General features: G+C 48.8%; 2 protein-coding genes across 31 annotated transcripts in view; both read right to left on the bottom strand.

Moving 5' to 3' along the window:
* LOC122370139 (oxysterol-binding protein-related protein 8-like) overlaps positions 1-4174 on the bottom strand; it is a 47879-nt gene extending 43705 nt beyond the window's left edge. For 4 of the 28 annotated variants that reach the window (XM_043345461.1, XM_043345448.1, XM_043345454.1 and 1 more), the window contains exon 1: positions 1002-1097. Coding sequence is in view for 6 of the 28 variants with exons in the window: in XM_043345463.1 (XP_043201398.1) it covers positions 3755-3817 (63 nt within the window). In the remaining 22 variants the exon portion in view is untranslated. Of the gene's footprint in view, positions 1-231; positions 649-998; positions 1170-1363; positions 1558-3754 lie in introns of those variants that run through there. The other 24 variants (XM_043345465.1, XM_043345473.1, XM_043345460.1 and 21 more) reach the window with 19 other exon arrangements.
* A 1935-nt stretch (positions 4175-6109) lies between these two features.
* On the bottom strand, positions 6110-16957 carry LOC122370138 (exocyst complex component 7-like). Of its 3 annotated transcripts, none has more exons than XM_043345444.1 (17): positions 16815-16957; positions 14974-15146; positions 13958-14123; positions 13354-13437; positions 12990-13118; positions 12511-12615; positions 11649-11790; positions 11393-11483; positions 11024-11198; positions 10081-10265; positions 9571-9750; positions 9201-9320; positions 8483-8646; positions 7897-8058; positions 7496-7607; positions 7145-7278; positions 6110-6793 (listed from the first exon to the last, which is right to left on the bottom strand). In XM_043345444.1, the coding sequence occupies exons 2-17, from the start codon at positions 15028-15030 to the stop codon at positions 6691-6693; spliced, it is 2109 nt and encodes a 702-aa protein (XP_043201379.1). In that variant the 5' UTR covers positions 15031-15146; positions 16815-16957; the 3' UTR covers positions 6110-6690. The 3 variants fall into 3 exon arrangements, with proteins under 3 accessions (XP_043201379.1, XP_043201382.1, XP_043201380.1); XM_043345447.1 differs by lacking the exon at positions 16815-16957 and adding an exon at positions 16460-16774; XM_043345445.1 differs by lacking the exon at positions 16815-16957 and adding an exon at positions 16684-16746.
* Between the last annotated feature and the right edge of the window lie 759 nt (positions 16958-17716).

The following is a 17716-nucleotide window of genomic DNA, read 5'->3' as shown; positions in this document are numbered from 1 at the left end:
AAGCAAAAAAAAAATATTGCTAAAAAATGTATCTACCACAAATAGCCACTAGGTACCTTAAGTGTAATTTATATTGCTTCTTATAACAGCATGCATAATTCATATATTACTAGGAAAATTTAGCATTTAAAAAGGGAATCAGGAAACCAAGTCTCCATGCGGCATGCCATGTGGTTCCATATCTGTATCAGTATCTGTATCTGTATTTTCAAAACTATATCGGATCTATACCTGGGACTGATTCTTTGAGCCATATCATTTTTTGATTGATTTTTTTAATCAGGGAAATGGTGGGGCAGGTGTCTGGTGTCACCAACAGTTTTCTTTTGAATACATCACAGGTTGATACATTGTTGGGGCACTGTCCAATCACCATTTATCAGCAGCCAGCAGGTTGCAAGCCTGTTGTTATTTCTTGGCTTCTCATTGGTCAAATTCAATTGGATGCGTCACTGACGAATGAGAGGCCAAGAAAGGCCAGCAATTAGGTACCTTTCTTATATGGAAAAACAAGGAGCATGCTGATAAAAAAACTGGGCCAACAGCACTCTCAGCATCAACCTTAATACGAGCTCTGTTCACACCCCGTTTATTTATCAGCAGGCTGCGACCATGCTGCTGCTTCTTGGCTCCTCATTGGTCGAATTCAAGTGGTCTATTCGATAGACCAATGAGATGCCAAACCGCTCCAGCAATAACTTCCTTATATGGGGAAAACCGACAGCACGCTGATATAAAAACAGCGACCGAACAGGCGAACAGGGCCACGATTGAACCTTTAGCGACCGAGAGAAGTGGGCACTGCAAAATATTTCAATTTATCAGTTTAATTCGAGTTCATCATATGAAACCCCCAAATGCGAATCAATTTTATTTTGAACTGAAAACAAACTCAAACAGCTAAAATAGCAAATAACTGAAGATCAAGATGGTGATAGATTCCCAAAATTCAAGAAAATGAAATAACTGCTTTTCATGTTGCATAGATAGGTACTTGCCTTTTAAAGTAAAATGACAAACATAAAATGAAAAGATTTGGTAGTACCAGACGAATCCAAAATCACGGTACACGCCGGCGAAAGCGGAAACCGGAATAGTTAATAATTGATTTCCGGTGGGCGGACTCCAATTCCACACACTCCAATCGAATCGCGAATCGCGATTGCACTGAAGGGGGAGGGGAATATTTTGCCCGCTGATATGGCGCAGCAAAGACAAGCAGCTGCGCAGTTCTGGCTACTAAAATAAAGTTCCTAAGGATACCCGATTGTGCCCGATGCTGGACCGGGCGGGCACTTCAACGATAGAAACTTTTGGTTTGGTCATGGCAATGGATAGGTACTCACAAATGATATATTCTTACCTCGTATTCTTACCTCGTTGGGTTCCATCATGTCTTAGGTTTCAGGATAGCGAGAAGGAAGGCAAATGAGGAATGAGAGAACCACGAACACAAGAGACACGCCAGTCCTACATTACAATGGCTGTTTCCTAAATTGTGCAGTTTGACATTGACTGGAATTGTGTGTCTCATCGGAGTAAAGCCTTTTGCTTTTCCTATGTTCGGAAAAAACATGCATACAATATGAGCACATTGTCGCAAGCATAATCACAATGACAGGTACCTATCAATCTAAATAGTTATAGAGGCTGTCTGTTATACATGTGTCAAGCAAGCGTTTGAAACTGGTAACATCTGGTGCGCACACAACATCATATGGCAATGAGTTCCAGAGTGAAATACATCGAATGGAGAAAAATCGTTTTCGCGTGTCGGTTACTGTGACAGGGGGAAACACTTTGTGACAGTGGCCTCTAGTTCTAGCAAGGGGTGGGCGAAGGAAAAGGTCAGTGGGTGAGATACAGGAATATCCATTGAAAATTTTCCAATACTGGATCAAGTCTGCCCGTAACAGCCTGCCTTGTACCGAGTACAGTTTCAAACTTTTTAATCGTTCGCCATACGTAAGGCCCTCCATACCGTCGATGTGCTTCGTCCACTGCCGTTGAATACGCTCTAGAGAACGAAGATCCATCGCGTATCCAGTGTTCCATATGCATGAACAATATTCTAAAATTGGACGTATGTGTGTTGTGAACAGGAAAATCATGAAGTTTGGGGTGCGACACACTGTAGATTTCAGGAAACTCTGCGCCAGCCCTCCCGCTTTATGGACAGTAGATTGTATGTGGTCATGAAATCTCATGCTAGTGTCAATTATTACACCTAAGTCAGTTGCCCTGTTAACCACTGTGATCAGATTTCCATCCAAGTAGTAGGAGGGCTGGGTAAGGTTGGCACAGTTTCTTGAGAAACGGAGTACAGCACATTTTTTAACATTCATGTTGAGGCCCCACGATAACGCGGTAGCGTGGAGAATATCTATGTCGTTCTGCACCGCCGCTACAGACAGAGGGTTTAAGACGGGCCTATTACTGTGTTTGACGCAAGTATAAATCTTAAGATCGTCGGCAAATATCTTGTAACTGCTTTTTAGTGAGGATGCAATGGTGTTTACATAAATCAGAAAAAGGAGAGGACCAAGTACCGATCCTTGTGGGACTCCGCTAAGTACCGCTTTAGGTTGACTTTTGTACCCTTTAACACACACTCTCATGGTTCTACCTGTCAGGAATGATCTGACCCAGTTAAGAACGTTTCCCTGAATTCCAATGTTTTGTAGTTTGTCGATCAATAAGTCATGTACTACCACATCAAATGCCTTATTGAAATCAAACAGTATGACGTCACTGACAGCCCCGATGTCAATCTGTTTTGATACTGTATCGTACACTAGGAGCAGCTGGTCCATAGTAGTCCTACCTGCCCTGAAACCAAACTGGTGAGGATTCAGGAGTTGGTTGGATTCCAAGTAAGATGTAAGTGAGTCACACAGCAAGCGTTCCATTCTCTTTGAAGGAACAGATGTTAGACTTATAGGTCGGTAGTTAAGTGCTTCATATCTTTGACCCTTCTTAAAGATGGGAACAACCAAGGATGTTTTCCAATCAGAGGGTAAGGACCCTTCCTGAAGTGATCTGTTAAAAATAACTGTGAGGGGATAAGCTAAGTGAGTGGCACAGTTCTTAAGTAAGAGTGGGTGGATGTTATCAGGCCCCATGGCAGAGTTGCCATCTAGATCTAGAAGTACTTTGAGAACATCATTCTGGGTAATACTGATGTTATGAAGTTCCCCAAGGAATCGCTGGTGAGGAGCAGGGTTTCCTGGGATTGTTCTGGTGTAAACAGAGGAAAATGAGTCAGCAAATAGTTCGGACATGCAATCGGGATCATCAGTAAGTTGTCCTGAGGGAAGTCTTAAAGGACCCACTGAAGGGCGACTCACCTTCTTCTTGCGGATATATGAATGGAAAAGCTTGGGGTTTTCCTTAGACTTTGAGATTAGGTCCTCTTCATACTTAGCTTGGGCTTGGACGGCAAATTTACGACACTGCTGGTTTAGACTTGCAAAACTAGCATACTTAGAACGAGCTTCACCAGAGTGACGACCAAGCTGATGCCTTACCGATTTATAACGGGACCATGCAGCATGCCTTCGTTTGATAAGGCTGGTGGGAGGATTGGTTGACCAGGGAGGCCTACCTTCACTAGGTGGCTTAAGTGGGATGTATTCTGTGCACACATCATTAAGTATCGCGGCAAATCGCTTAAAGCACTGATCCGAATCTAGAAAAGCTAGCTCCAAGTCCCAGTCAATGTTACTGAGCATGCGATTTGCTGCTTGGTACTTACCCCTGTGCCAGGCTCTCTGAGGAGTGATATGTCCAGGAATTGAGTTGAGTGATGGTGAAGCATCAAATATGTAATCAAATGAAATGGCACAGTGGTCACATCCAGGCAGTGGGGCCATGATATCAAGAGATCCTATTCGATCTGCCTCAGAGGTAAAGATCAGGTCAAGGATATTTCCAGATTTGGGATATGTTGGCTCGGAGATCCATTGATGGAGACCTAAGGATAGGAATGTGTCAAGGAACATCCTTTCTAGAGGAGGACAACGGGACAGTTGGGTTGGCCAATCAATACCAGGAAGGTTGAAGTCACCTAGGACAATCACTTCTTTTCCACTGCAAAAGTGAAGTATGAACTGGTTTAAACTGTCATTTGAATCTGGTGAGTTAGAAGGTGGTCTATACACAATAAGCACAAACGTATTGAGTGAACTCAGGCGAAAGGAAAGGAGATTAGGTAAGGGTTGGGTTATATGGTCAATGCTCAATCTGTTTTGAATGTAGCAGCACACACCATGCTTTTGCACATGCCCACAAACATCATGACGTAGGAGAGTGTAGCCAGGTATATCAACAATGGAACTGGAAATGCTGGGCAGTAGATGAGTCTCAGTAATACACATAATATCCCATTTAAGTTTGGCATGCAAATCCACAAGCATGTTAAATTTGGGTGCCAGACCATTGATGTTTGTAAGCATGATATTAAGAACATTGGTGGCACTGGTGGCAGATTTAGTCTTACAGTCTTGGTTCCATGTTAGTTTCCCTGGGAGGCAGGGGGTGGTGCACCCACTGAGGGGGCAGTCCGTGTGTCTTGTCCGGTGTTAGGCTGGGCTGGGGGCAGCCCAGTCTGTGCCTGTTCTTGTTGACGGGCCCTACGACGGGCAAGCAGTTCAGATCTCTGTGCATAGGTCAAGTCTCTAGATATATAGACTGAGGAGTAGTCAGTGTTTCGCAAAGCCTTTGCCTTGTCTAGCACAAGCTTTCGATTATCACTATTCATGATCTTTGCACGATAGATATGCGAGTGGCCAGGGATGGATGAGATGTCAGTCAGCCCAACTTTCATGCCCATAACCTGATCGGTCAACTGTTCGAACTTTGAGGCTAGATCAGCTGTGGAATCAGCATGGAGGCCCTTGATTATGACAGACTGTTTGCGCTTTTCACGCTCTCTCATCTCTTTCATTTCCTCATGAACAATGGACCTGTAGTCGGCAGCAGGCTGTTGCAGTCTTGGTGGTTCAGGATGAGGTCTGGTTGAGGAGGGGGTGCTGGAGGCTTGAGCTGACACTGATGCTGTCAGGGTCTTAACCTGGTCAACAAGGTCCTTTACTGTGCCGCAAATACCTTTGATCTGTTGGAACAGTTGGGCTATAACCTCATTTACTGGCACCTGACTGCTAGATGGAGATTTCCCCCTGTCAAGCCGACAGTTCGTGCAGATAAAGCTAATACCGGCACCCTCATACTTAGCAATTGCATCGAGCATGTGCTGGGGCAGGCCGGAACACATTTCAGTGTTGTGTACCCAATGTTCACATTTATCACAGCCTATCGCAGTGTCTCCGACATCTTTGGAACATGTTATACAGGTTTGTGTGCCTGCCGGCCGTGACCCTGTGACATCCCTACTGGTGGGTGCACTGACACTAGCAGATCTCCCTCTCCCAGCTCCAGTTCTCTTGCCCCTGGCCATGGTCTTCCGTGCTTGATAGTGAGATGCGTGCACAGCTGGCAAGGTGGACCAGACAGCCAGTGGCGTGCAAGTAGCACAGAAAGCAAGACACCAAACACAAGGGGTAGGCTGTAGGGACGAGGCAAGCAGACAAGCAGGAGGGGATGGTTGTTGTGGGCAGGAAAGGATAGACAATCAGTACTGCCAAGAGGTTGAGCCAGGCCCAGTAGGTAGTCCAGATTTGCAGGTGATCATGCAGAGGCAGGTCATGCAGCAGGCGAGATCACAGCCGAGGCAGATCATGCAGCGGGAGCAGCTCCCAGTCGACCGCCGCCAGCGACCACTGATGGCTGGTAATTATTGATCCAATTATCCTTGATGTGGGAAAAAATAAAGACGCCATATATTTATGGGTGCTTTGCTTCCAAAACAAAAGCAAAACAGAAAAGAAATTGCCAAAATTCAACTATACACAATCTTTTTTTATATAGGTATAAACCTATATATAGATTTTATATATAGGTACCCACAAATGGATATCAATGCAAGCTGATGCATAAATTCCGCATTTGATGTCAATGGGCTCAGGCAAATGACGTCAAATTATGTTTAAAATGTTTTAAGTATCTGAAAAATATCATCTGTATTAAAGCAGCATGACAGCACACTTACGTCCACACGATAATATTGTATTCAATAAGACTACAGCAGTATAAGCAGTAAATTATAGCGTGATATCCAAAGAAAACAGTGGGCAATACTAGTTTCATCATACACATCAGTGGCCTTACTACATGCGCATAACCCATCAACATGATACAACACAGCATTCTCTCGCAATACAGCCTACAGGAAGACTGTAATACGTAACAAGGTTACTGGAATACGTAACAAGGTAACATAATATGCAATTGATTGGTGGTCACCAAGTCTATAAAAATAGCTTCTCCAAAATTGAGAGCATAAAATGTCAACCGAAGTAACTTATCCAGTGTGGCGATAGAGAAGAGCGAGTACTAGAAAGGTAATAATCCAGCCGTGGCATTTCCCCAGCCGGGAACCATAATAGCAAGAAATCCGTAAATCCTCCGAGATGCCACGAATGAGTGAAGGCATGTCTTCATTTTCGCAGTACCGTCCACAGCTATCACGGTCCATCATCACAGCAGTCACTCAGTGTGCCGTCACGAGCCGGTCCTATCAGTAGGTAACACGTCCCACCCCCTGACATCGGGCCTCGCGCCGAGACCGACCGGCTACGCCGCCGTGTCGAAGAAGCTGTCGATCATGGCCGATATTTGGGCCGGCGTGTACTTGACGTACTTGTCCTTGTTCTTGGAGAACGTTACGCTGCCGTACCTGCCCAACAGAAAACGCGTCAGCACCGTACCCGCCCAATAGAAAAAGTGTCAGCTGCACCTGTTCAGACAGAGACCTATCAAAGAACACATTATATCTCACCGGCTGGGTACGAAAACAACAAAACAACAGCATAACACGTACACTTGCAGAGCGCACTGCTGATCACAGGCTGACAGATGGTCACCAACAGGGCACATGGGTCAAGGCTTTGCGCCCTAACCCAACAAGTATAAGGCGTCACAGGCAACTCAGGGCTTCCTGCATGCACACAGACACCGACAAACCATCAAAGTCCCGTCAGTGACGCGCTCACCAGCCTCCCCTCACAGCCCTCGCCCGCCCACTCACTTGTCGTAGAAGCTGGTGTACTTGGGCAGCACGAACTCCTTGTTGTCGCGTTTGAGCGACTCCCTGAGCTGCACGTCAGGCAGCGAGTACTCGCGCTGAACCTTACACAGCTCCTCCATCTCACGGTTGAACGTCTGGGGAGCAGCGGAGCCATCCGTCAGATGACTCAGACCGGACCAGTTTCGGCATTAAATACATTATCAAGGACGGATAGGCGTTTTACATTTCTATGAATAGGTAATAGCAACAATATTGTTGCCGTCAAAACAAAAGTATCGGTCAATACCGGCAGGAGCAGACAACACTGTCATGTACCACCCATATTGTATGCATCAGTCGACTGAAACTCACTGCAAACTTTTCCTTGATGGTCTGTTTCTCCTTGTCGGAGAGTTTGTCGATGTCCAGACGGAAGGAGGGGATGTCCTCTGCGAACGTCATGGCCTGCAGCACGCGACTCCAGCTGCCGGCAGAGGTCACCCACGGGCCACACGCAGGTCACACACGGGTCACACACGGCCAGGGGAAGGTCAGCCGATACTGACAAACAACACATCAGATACCAGATGAAAGGACATGAGCATATCACGAACGGAAGTCGAAAATCGTCAAAGAAGTTGCAAAATGCTTGAAGGGCCGGTGAGTACATTTTACTGGTAAGTGCACCGACCGGTTAAATAAAAGCGACTTCCAAAACGGATGTCTAACATGAAAACACAGCAGGCGCACGTGTCCGATCTACCGACGCTCACCTCTGCGAGTAGAGCCGCTTCTGTTCCATGATGAGGCTGTTGTAGGTGGCCTCGGCAGTGGGCTCAGAGAGCGACACCAGGTCCAGCAGACCAGAGTGCTGCGTGCACTTGAGGACGTAGTGGTAGTTGTTGAGCCGAAACACGGAGCGCAGGTACGGGTCGCTGGCGGGGGCACACATCGCACTCGACGTCACAATATGATTACAACAGTACTCACTGGTAACCGCATTGGGCCAGGATTGTGATCCTTAATCCAGGATAATGATACATTATCATGTAGCGTAACACTTAAACAATGGTGGCATAATCCGGTCCACTAATGAGATCTACCTTATCGGCATCGAGCTCAAATACGGTTTACCATTGTTGGCGAAGCGCATTAGCATAAGTCGCAGTATAGTACGAAGGCATTAATATGCCCTAAATACCCTCCCCGCTACGCATCTGTACTGTTAGAAGGTGATAATATACCCTCGTCGGTCCTCACCTGTACTGTTCGGATGTGACAGCATAAAATACCTTCCTCGCGGTTCCTCATTGTAGTATAACTGTTAGAAGATGATAATATACTCTCCTCGCTACTCACCTATACTGTTCGGAAGTGGCGAGCAGCGACTGGCTCAGTGCGTTCAGCACCTTCTTGATGTAGACGCCGAGCAGCGCCTTGTTCTTGTCCACCTTGGACGTGGTCACAATGTCGTAGTTGGAGTGCTGGCAGAGCATCCAGCCGACCGTGTCCGTATACTCGACCTGGGGTCACCAGACGGAGGTCAGGTCAGGTCAAAGACCAGGCCAGCCGACCATGTCCGTGTACTCGACCTGAGGTCAGGTCAGGTCACGTCAGGCCAAGGACAGCATCCAGTCGACCATGTCCGTGCACTCAACCTGAGGTCACCACGCGGAGAGGTCAGGTCAGGTCAGAGATTACAGCTAGCCGACCGTGTCCGTGTACTCGACCTGAGGTCATCAGATGGAGAGGTCAGGTCAGGTCAGAGACCATTTCCAGTTGACGGTGTCTGTGTACTCGACCTGAGGTCACCACACGGAGAGGTCAGGTCAGGTCAGGGACAAAATCCACCCGACGGCGTCCGTGTGCTCGACGAGGTCAGGGCAGGGACGTCATTGCGAAAACTAAATATCGACTACACGCATACGAAGAGCACAATATAGCAATGCGTATGGCATGACATAAGTACATCAAAAGCACTTCACGTAATCTATCTCATCTCGCCCTCGGTCCTCGGAACATGCGGTTTCATCACACGATGGCACTGCCAGCGTTACCGTTCGTCGGCGCGACTGACCAGCTGGTCGCAGAACATGATGACGTTGGAGGTGCGCTGGTGGACGGTGCCGTCCCGCGGCAGCTGTCGGTCCGGGTCGTTCAGCACCCACTCCATAAAGTCGTCCAGAGACTTGACGCACTGCCAACCGAGGACAGGCAAAGATACGTCAGTCACACAAACGGGGTGGAAAGAATACGGCTCTGCACTGTTAGCGGAGAACTCTGGCACAGTGGACTTGATTATTAGGTCAAAACACGGCCCTAGTATGATAAATACAGAATTCAATACAAAACTACCTACACATTCACGTCCCATCCAGGTCCTGCGGCCTCCACCCCACCGGCCCATGCCCGGTCCCTGCCCTCCCCCCTCCCCTCCCACCACCGACCGTTTGGTGGAGCACGTCAATGATGCCCGAGATCCGGTTGCGTACGGACGGGTCGCAGCCCTGCAGCGAGCGCTCGAACTCGCCGCGCATCGCCATCAGGTGCGACACCAGCGGGAACAGGTTCAGCACGGGCGCAAAGTCCTGGCGCGCGATACTGCGCCGCGCCTTGCCGGCCATCGCCTGCCGCCGTCGCAGGGTCAGCGGGGAACGGTACAGCGGGTAGGGGCGACGGGTCAGAAGTGGGTCACGCAGCAGCGGGACTGGTCCAGACGGCTCAAGATCGGTGGTAGGAGAAGTCGTATACACTTATCACTATACAGAGTAGCCCGGGCCCCGAGGCGGTCCTTTGATCGACTCTGCTGCTGTTACAAGCAGCGCATTAGCCGCCGCATTCTCTTTCCTCTAACCAACTCTGACACTCTAAACTCTTCCACATCCGAGCTGGCTTGACTCTGAACACTTCACATCGCGACTCCACGTCAACATCAGATCTCCAGCTGATCGGCTCACCTCCCCGTCCTTGACCACCAGGTCCAGGGCGTCCTGGATGATGGTCTGGAAGACCTTCTTCAGCTGGTTCTGCGGCACCAGCGGCGTCAGCTGCGTGAGCTCGTAGCTGAAGAGCCGCAGCAGGGCGGACGTGGTCGTCAGGTAGGCCTCCACCTCGTGCTCGTCAATCAGGTCTTCTAGGTGGTCTGCGGAGGTACACGGAGGAGTCCGGGGGTGGCCGGGGATATCCAGGGTGTCAGGGTGGATTCCAGGAGACGCGGGACGTCCCTGGATGGCTTCATCCGATACCAACAACATGCAAATCGTACTTCTGAGGGTAAAATTGCTTACGCTTGTCACACATAGTTTCACTTGACACTTCGCACGATGACTGGGATTCAATTTCAAAAAGAATGGTCTGGGCTCAGCACTTGTCTTCGCTAAATGAGGTTTGTATTTTCGGGACCCCAGCATTGATGCGACTTCAGAGTTAGGATCCAAATTAGAAGAGTCAGACATTTCGTTTTTTCTCACAGACAATGACAATAGGTACAAAAACGATGTAATAAGACCAGACGTTTCGACAACAAAGTGCCTTCGTCAGTGGAAAAACAAGATATAGGCTTTACATCGATAAAAAATATAGAAGACGACCAGGCTGGTCGTCTTCTATATTTTTTATCGATGTAAAGCCTATATCTTGTTTTTCCACTGACGAAGGCACTTTGTTGTCGAAACGTCTGGTCTTATTACATCGTTTTTGTACCTATTGTCATTGTCTGTGAGAAAAAATTAGGATCCAAAATTATAGTATACCCTTACCTAGTCTGCACATAATCAACCACAACAAATACCGACAATTAGCACTCAATACTCGAGGCGCGCGGGAAAACGCCCATCGCGCTGATAGTGCGCCCCATTCCTCATACGCCACGGGCGGCCCTCCCTTAGCGCCAGGACTGACCGAGCTGGGAGCGCGGCGTGCCCGATCCCAACTGGACGCCGGCCTGCGCCAGCGACTTGTGCGCGCGCTGCAGCATCCGGTTGGCCTTCTTCTCCAGTCGGCTGGCGATGCGGCGCGGCGCGCGCGACGAGCGGGCCGCGCCCGTCGGCGTCAGGTCGGCCCGAGACCGCGACAGCTGGCGACAGGGGCGGAGGGAGACGGTCAGACGGACGGACAGACAGACGTCACACGCGGGTCAGATCGAGACACTGTCACAATAGAGTTACGAACGGGCAGGCGTGAAAATACTGTCACAGCTGCACGGCGGTCCGAGCAGGTTACAAAGAATGCGCGGTTACCAGAGTCCTTCCACACAGACTGTCCACTTACCTGACTGAGTGCGGCCGGAGACTGTGTGTCGCTCGATTTGGCGCTGGCGTTACTGCGCGATTTGTGGTGTTTCTGCAGCGCCTGGATCGTTCTGTGGATGGGAAACGCACCCAACTGGGTCAGTGAACATTAAACACGAAATCCTTCACAGATGAGAGTACATCAGACATGCAGGATTCCCTCAGTATGTAAATCGGACCAGAATATGTTTAGAGGTGACGATTGACTCGGTCAAGAGAAGGGTGCGCATACCTACCTGACCAGTATGCCGGCGCGCAGACGGGCGTACGTGGTCATGTAGCCGTCACTGTTGTGGTTGGACAGCCAGTTGGCGATCAGCCGCACGTCCACCATTACGTTCTCGGGAATGTCGAATGTGTACGTTTCTGACGGCGGTCCTGTTCGAAGGAGACGTACAAAAATTGTTAGCGATTCGGGTAACCCGCCAAGGTAAAAGGACGACGGCGTTCACCCCAAAAAAGTACGAGAAAGTCAGATATCTGGCCAAGGAAACTGGCAATTCGAATGTAAAGCACAGGGGCGGATCCAGAAAATCTCCAAGGGAGGGGCCATTAGAAACCAGGAGGCCCCCATAATCCCACCTGTTGGAGGCCCCATCTTCCCACTTGTTGGCCCCCCCCCCAAAAAAAAAACTGCGTCTATTGAGCTTATCTAGCTGTTCAGGCAACATTTTTCGGATTTCGGCCACTTTATTTTCAGGAGGCCCCCTTTTCAGCTTAACTTTTTATTTTATTTTTGAAAAAAAATCGGCCAAGGGGGGGGGGCATGGCCCCCATGCCCCCCCCCCCTTGTATCCGCGCCTGGTAAAGCATATGAATCCACGAAACAAATTACACTGAGAAGAAAGGCGGACACTTGGGAGTCCTCTTTATGGTTTGGCGCCGTTTCCCAAGTCGATTCTAACGGGTCCCGATAACGATTTTCAAAGCCCGAGAGAGCCACAGTCTTAGCTTGAGTAAACATGGCGCTTATTATCGGAAATTTAATGGAATACGACTTCTTTCGTAGAGTTTCGGCTTAGGCGTCTAGTCCAGTTGACTTGGTGAGTGATTCACGGGTGAAAAGGTGGTGGGCGCAGTGAAGGAGCGAGTACTGACCCTGCCCGTCGTCGCGGTCCAGCAGGTCCAGCACCGCCACCGGCTGCAGCTGCTTGCTGTACTTGGACACCAGGTCGTTGAACTCCTTGTTCAACAGCTCCATACCTGCCCCGGATTGTCAGAGAAAACCGGTCAACATGCGGCGGAACAGCGACGGGATACGTGAGGCAAATCAGCGGCGTTAACAAAATCTGCATCAGAAAACGGTCAACGCCACAAACCCATTAACTTAATAAGGTGTGACTAGGCACCAACGTGTGTAGAACTGCTAGTTGGGATGTTCAAACAAATAGCACGAGTGATGTTTACTTACACTGTAACCACTAGGGTGCACTGCACTACGCTTCCTTACACTGCACTATAACAGTGCAAACATGGCTTGAAAGTTGAAACACGAAAGGCTTTACAGCTATGAATCAGACTGGAACCGTAAGGATTCACGTATCAATGACGAGTGGTTAGCGTGTGTCTGCACGCACCGCTGGTGAAGAGCAACATCACGTTCTCCAGCTCGACCGACTGCGAGTTGTTGGACTGGAAGAAGGTGAGCGCATCCTGCAGGCGCGCCATGGCCATCAGGTACGTCTCCGTGTTGGTGGCGCCCGGACCTGAGGACAACACGGGCACGAGTCAACAGAGGAGATGCCAGACCAAAGGCATGAACACGGCAGTGCACAGCTTGCACTGTTTCGCAAGTTAGTATAGAAAAAGTTGCATCGTAAGACAAGAAGTATCTGGTAATAATATGAGAACAACCTAAAGACGCTATTAAAAGAGTTATTTGTGACGTCAGCTTCACTTACCAGCAGGATACGACGTAAACAACAGCTAACTTATACTTACCATTTCTGATAATTGGGTCCACCTCTTTGCTGACGTTATAGTAGGATATAACGTGATCAAATCGGCTGAGCGTCTTCTCAATATCTGAAGGAAAATAGTAAAGTCGGGTCAGAGGATGGTACGCCCTAGACGTCCTCGCCAGTCCATTCAGTTAGCGCTGGATGATGGGATGGAGTGAGAGTCCAATTAGCGTGTGCGCTGTGCAGCTGACTCTGCTGGCTAGAATCCTGGCTTCCCTGATCTATCCATTTTAAGCTCCCGAGGAAATCATACTATTGTCATTTTTCCTTTACCTGAGGAACCTTGGGTAAACAACATAATTTATAAACTAAACATTTACAAAAACAAACAGAGCCTAACCATAACCAGCCACGCTCAATGTTTTCCTCTGTTCTGTCAATGGCTGTGACATCCCCATCAATGGCAAATGGTTACTGCCGAAACGGATCAAAGCGTCTCACACTACGCCAGACAGCTCGGGTGTCAGACACTCCCAAACGCTGCCTTGATAGGCAGTACATATATGTCTTTCTTCAGTTTAGGACAGCCAGACGCTTTAGAACTGCATTAACGGCAGCCAAGTACGCTGCACAGTCCTCCTCACTTTGTTTGCGCCGCTGCAGGTTGCCTGTCTCGTGGTAGACGGGCAGCACAGTCTGCTCCAGACTGGCCAGCCGCCGTTCGAACGAGTCCAGAATGCTGGTCATGCCATGCGTCAGCTGGTCGGAGGCGGCCAGCACCTCGCGGACCTTGGCCATCCGCGCCAGCTCCTGCGGAGGACGGGCCACCAGGTAAGGCAGCTGGTGGCGGTATAAAGCTCTGGTGGTGGTGATATAAGCACAAAGAATACAAGTACAGTCCACAGCAGAAGTAATGTGTGGTTTCAGTCATGGGTATGTTCTGCTTCTGAAGCCTAGGAACGATTAGCCAGACTGCAACGAGACTTTAATTGTAGCTTACATGTATCTTCACCCTTGCAGCTACATCTTTATCTATTGACGTCTTCTTTTCAATCAGTCCGCATTTAAAAATCGTCGGTCAAAGCCATCCGTTGAGATTGGTAAAACCACACATTACTTTAGCGGTGGGCTGTACCTTCATCAGACATAACTTTTCTATAAATTTAGCTCCAATGTGTGAATGGACGGACTGACGTCAGGCCCAGAGCCTACGCTAAGCGGAGCTTGTTGCGTAGACCCTGACCCCTACCGTCCGATCGCGCAATACCGGGTAACGGGATAATTCAGATGGCAAAATTTAACGCACCCTTCAAAGCCGGACACGACCTGTCCCACTCAACTGACTTCTACTAGCTGCAGCTGCTCCCACCAACTGCAGACCATTCTCGTCGAGTCTCGAATATCGAGCACTGGAGCGACTCGAACCCGGGCTCTCACTACCAGGAGTCCTACGCTCTACCAACGGAGCTAGGGAACAGACACTAATTATGACTCGAAATTGAAATGTGACCGTATACAGTTTCATAGTAGATTCCAAATCAAATTAAGAAAAACACTGACAACATGAATTATGGACTTTCTAGTTTTTATTACCTAATCTGTGTGCCACATTTCTTAAAAGTATGCAAACTAAAAATCAGAACAGTTTTTTACTACTAACCTTTTGAAGTTTCTCAGAGTGGACATTCCCTGGCACAGAAGTATCAGCTACTTCCATGCTTATTGCTTGAAATATCCTCAGATCAGCTCTTGACTGTGCTCAAACTTGTGAGAAATGCTAAATAGAAGCTGTATCAGACAAATCACCACTGCAGGTGCTGTCGTTTGCAACTCCTGCCGAATGCATACGTGTAAGAACAGGCGAGAACGAGGGGCCAAGAGAAGACGCCTCCCCCTGGCTCCTTTGAGGGTGGGGACTGGGGAGGCACAAATGGTAACTGCAGAGGTGAGTGGCACAGCCCAGGCACTACTGCTCCGCCAGTTCAGGTTTATATCTATTATTGATATAGCGTTGGCCAAGTCCTAGCTTGAGCTCAGCCCAATTTATCCAGACTGATTCTCTAACGACCGCAAAAACAAGCAAACGACTTCGAAAACAAGTGTTCAATTAAAGCATAGTGTTTCATTTAAGTGCCTAACTGTTTTGTTTAAGGACCCTGATGCAACCTTCTGGGCCTTTCCTTTCAACAGTCTTAGTATGCGGATGAGTGATGTGCACATCACTACACTGAGGCAGCAGCAGCACTCACAGATATATTGTATCCTCCATCCTCCAATCATCCCTATCCTTATCCTTGCCATATCAGCTTGGGTAGAAGGTAGTAAAGCAGAGGGGTGTTCACGGGCACCGCACACTGCTGCGTGCGGTATGTGCGGTGCGTCCAGCAGGCGTGGGGGGTAGGGGATGGGTAGGCGGCTCTGACGTCACAGCTGCGTGCGGTGGACGGTCCGCTGTGGCCAGTCCCGACCGGCCACAGCGGTCGCTGTGTGCGGTGACGGAAGGCTGACGTAGGGACGCAGTGGGCAGAGATTGGAGGCTGTGTGCGGTCCAACCGCACACAGGGCCCGTGAACAGCCCTCTGCTGCGGTGTGTGCGGTGCGTCCAGCAGGCGTGGGGTAGGGGATGGGTAGGCGGCTCTGACGTCACGGCTGCGTGCGGTGGACGGTCCGCTGTGGCCAGTCCCAAACCAGCCACAGCGGTCGCTGTGTGCGGTGATGGAAGGCTGATGTAGGGACGCAGTGGGCGGAGCTTGGAGGCTGTGTGCGGTCCGACCGCACACAGGGCCCGTGAACAGCCCTCAGGTGTTACACTTGTTTTTTGCAACCAAGAACAAGGAGAGGTCCTGTAGGTTAAGTTGTAGGTTTTATGATTCAGGTTAAAAGTAATTTTTTACAACTGGTTTGGTCAGGTTTGGTTAGGTTTGTGGGTTTGATTAGAAAGCATCTATTGGTATATAATAGTACCTCTCCTTGGCTGCCAAAAAAACAAGTGCAACCCTGCATTAGGACTTTTTTTTTTGCTCAGCCAGCCTAGCGCCAGCCTCGAGCGGAAGGACAGTTAGCCCGGCAGTTTTCGCCGGGATGCAAAAGTTACGTTAAACCGGTTTATGTTAAGGTATCATTATCTTGTTCATTATCATATTCACCTCAGAGGCTCGGCTGAAAAGCCATGACTTTTGTTGATGCCATTGTACCTATGTTTAGCTAGATTCATTCAGTTTGAGCCTGTTCCAGTGTCTCTAGTAGAAATTTTTGACTGAAGGCTCCTTTTATCCTATTGAACCTATTAAATATACCCTACTTTTTACACTTCCTACTTAAACTTCCAGACTTATGTAACGGAAATTAGCAGGGATTCATTCCAGCGCACCTCTACAAATCAAAATCAAGGCCGTCTGAAGTGGCATTTAGATTTCAATTTCCCAGCAAAGAAGGAGAGTGAGAGGCGGAAAATTGTGCCTGCGGTAAAAATAATAAGTAAGAAGCGTTTATAGCAAATACCTGCAACTTCCAGTCATATTCTGGCATCCAAAAACAACGAAAACTTTTAAATTCGAATTTTATCCTTGTTTTTAATCGACTTTTTCAAGAAAATTCTCTGCTGCGGCCATCTGCGGCGCGTTTGTCTGAGCTGCGCCAAATACTATGCAAAGCTTATTTCACTATTCTGCTGCAATCTTATTGTAAATGCGCAGCAATCACTATTCATAAGCCAAATCGAGCCTCAACGTAAAGCAAACAGCAAAGAAAAAACAAACAAACAAACAAACAAACAAACAAACAAACAAACAAACAAATAAACAAACAAACAAACAAACAAAAGCATTAGTTCAATAATTTTCAATGATAATGTTATCGATTTCATCAGCCGCTTTGAATAAGGGAAATGGGAATGCTGCTCACCGGACCTTTCGGCTTTGTGCTACATAGGTTGTACGCGCCGCGCCGGCGCGAATGGCGTATCGGTTCCAGTAAAGGCCTAAGGCGCAGCATCCGCGACTAGTCGTAATATTCTGATTTTCAGCCCGACTCAGCCCCTCCCATCATGCACAGAAGGCATCTTGCTCCCCAACGAGATGCAGATGTAGTCGATGGCGGCGCGTCCGGGTCCTTTGGCTTCGCATAGTCCGTCCGCAAAGTCAGCGCTGAGCTGAGCGCATCGTCGGCGCTGCCGTAGGTATACCGAGTGCACCTCCCGGGTATACCAGCTCTCTTACCATGCCCGGCCGGATGCCGTTGCGGGTCGAGGTTGTCGCGTTTTTTTTTTGGGGGGGGGGGATAGGCCATTTCGGTCTGACGAGACCATTTCAGAGCCGGAAGGGTGATAGGAATTAGGGGGAGACAATGGTCTGGGCAGGCACCCTAGTGAGTCACCGGGGCTGAACCCGTCCCGAAAGACAGGC

This window comes from Amphibalanus amphitrite, unplaced genomic scaffold (assembly GCF_019059575.1).
Source record: "Amphibalanus amphitrite isolate SeventyFive unplaced genomic scaffold, NRLGWU_Aamphi_draft 001102F_arrow, whole genome shotgun sequence".
NCBI lineage: Eukaryota > Metazoa > Arthropoda > Thecostraca > Balanomorpha > Balanidae > Amphibalanus > Amphibalanus amphitrite.
The sequence above is the reverse complement of the archived record's forward strand: the minus strand, read 5'-3'. Positions and strand labels throughout refer to the sequence as shown.

Bases quoted from the DNA above. Each gene is read 5' to 3' on its own strand.
- LOC122370138 (XM_043345444.1), bottom strand. From the start codon at position 15,030: ATGGAAGTAGCTGATACTTCTGTGCCAGGGAATGTCCACTCTGAGAAA. The intron at 13,119-13,353 runs GTAAGTATAAGT...TGTTGTCCTCAG, and splicing joins GGACCCAATTATCAGAAATG to GTCCGGGCGCCACCAACACG. The intron at 7,608-7,896 runs GTGAGCGTCGGT...CTCTGCCGGCAG, and splicing joins AAGCGGCTCTACTCGCAGAG to CTGGAGTCGCGTGCTGCAGG.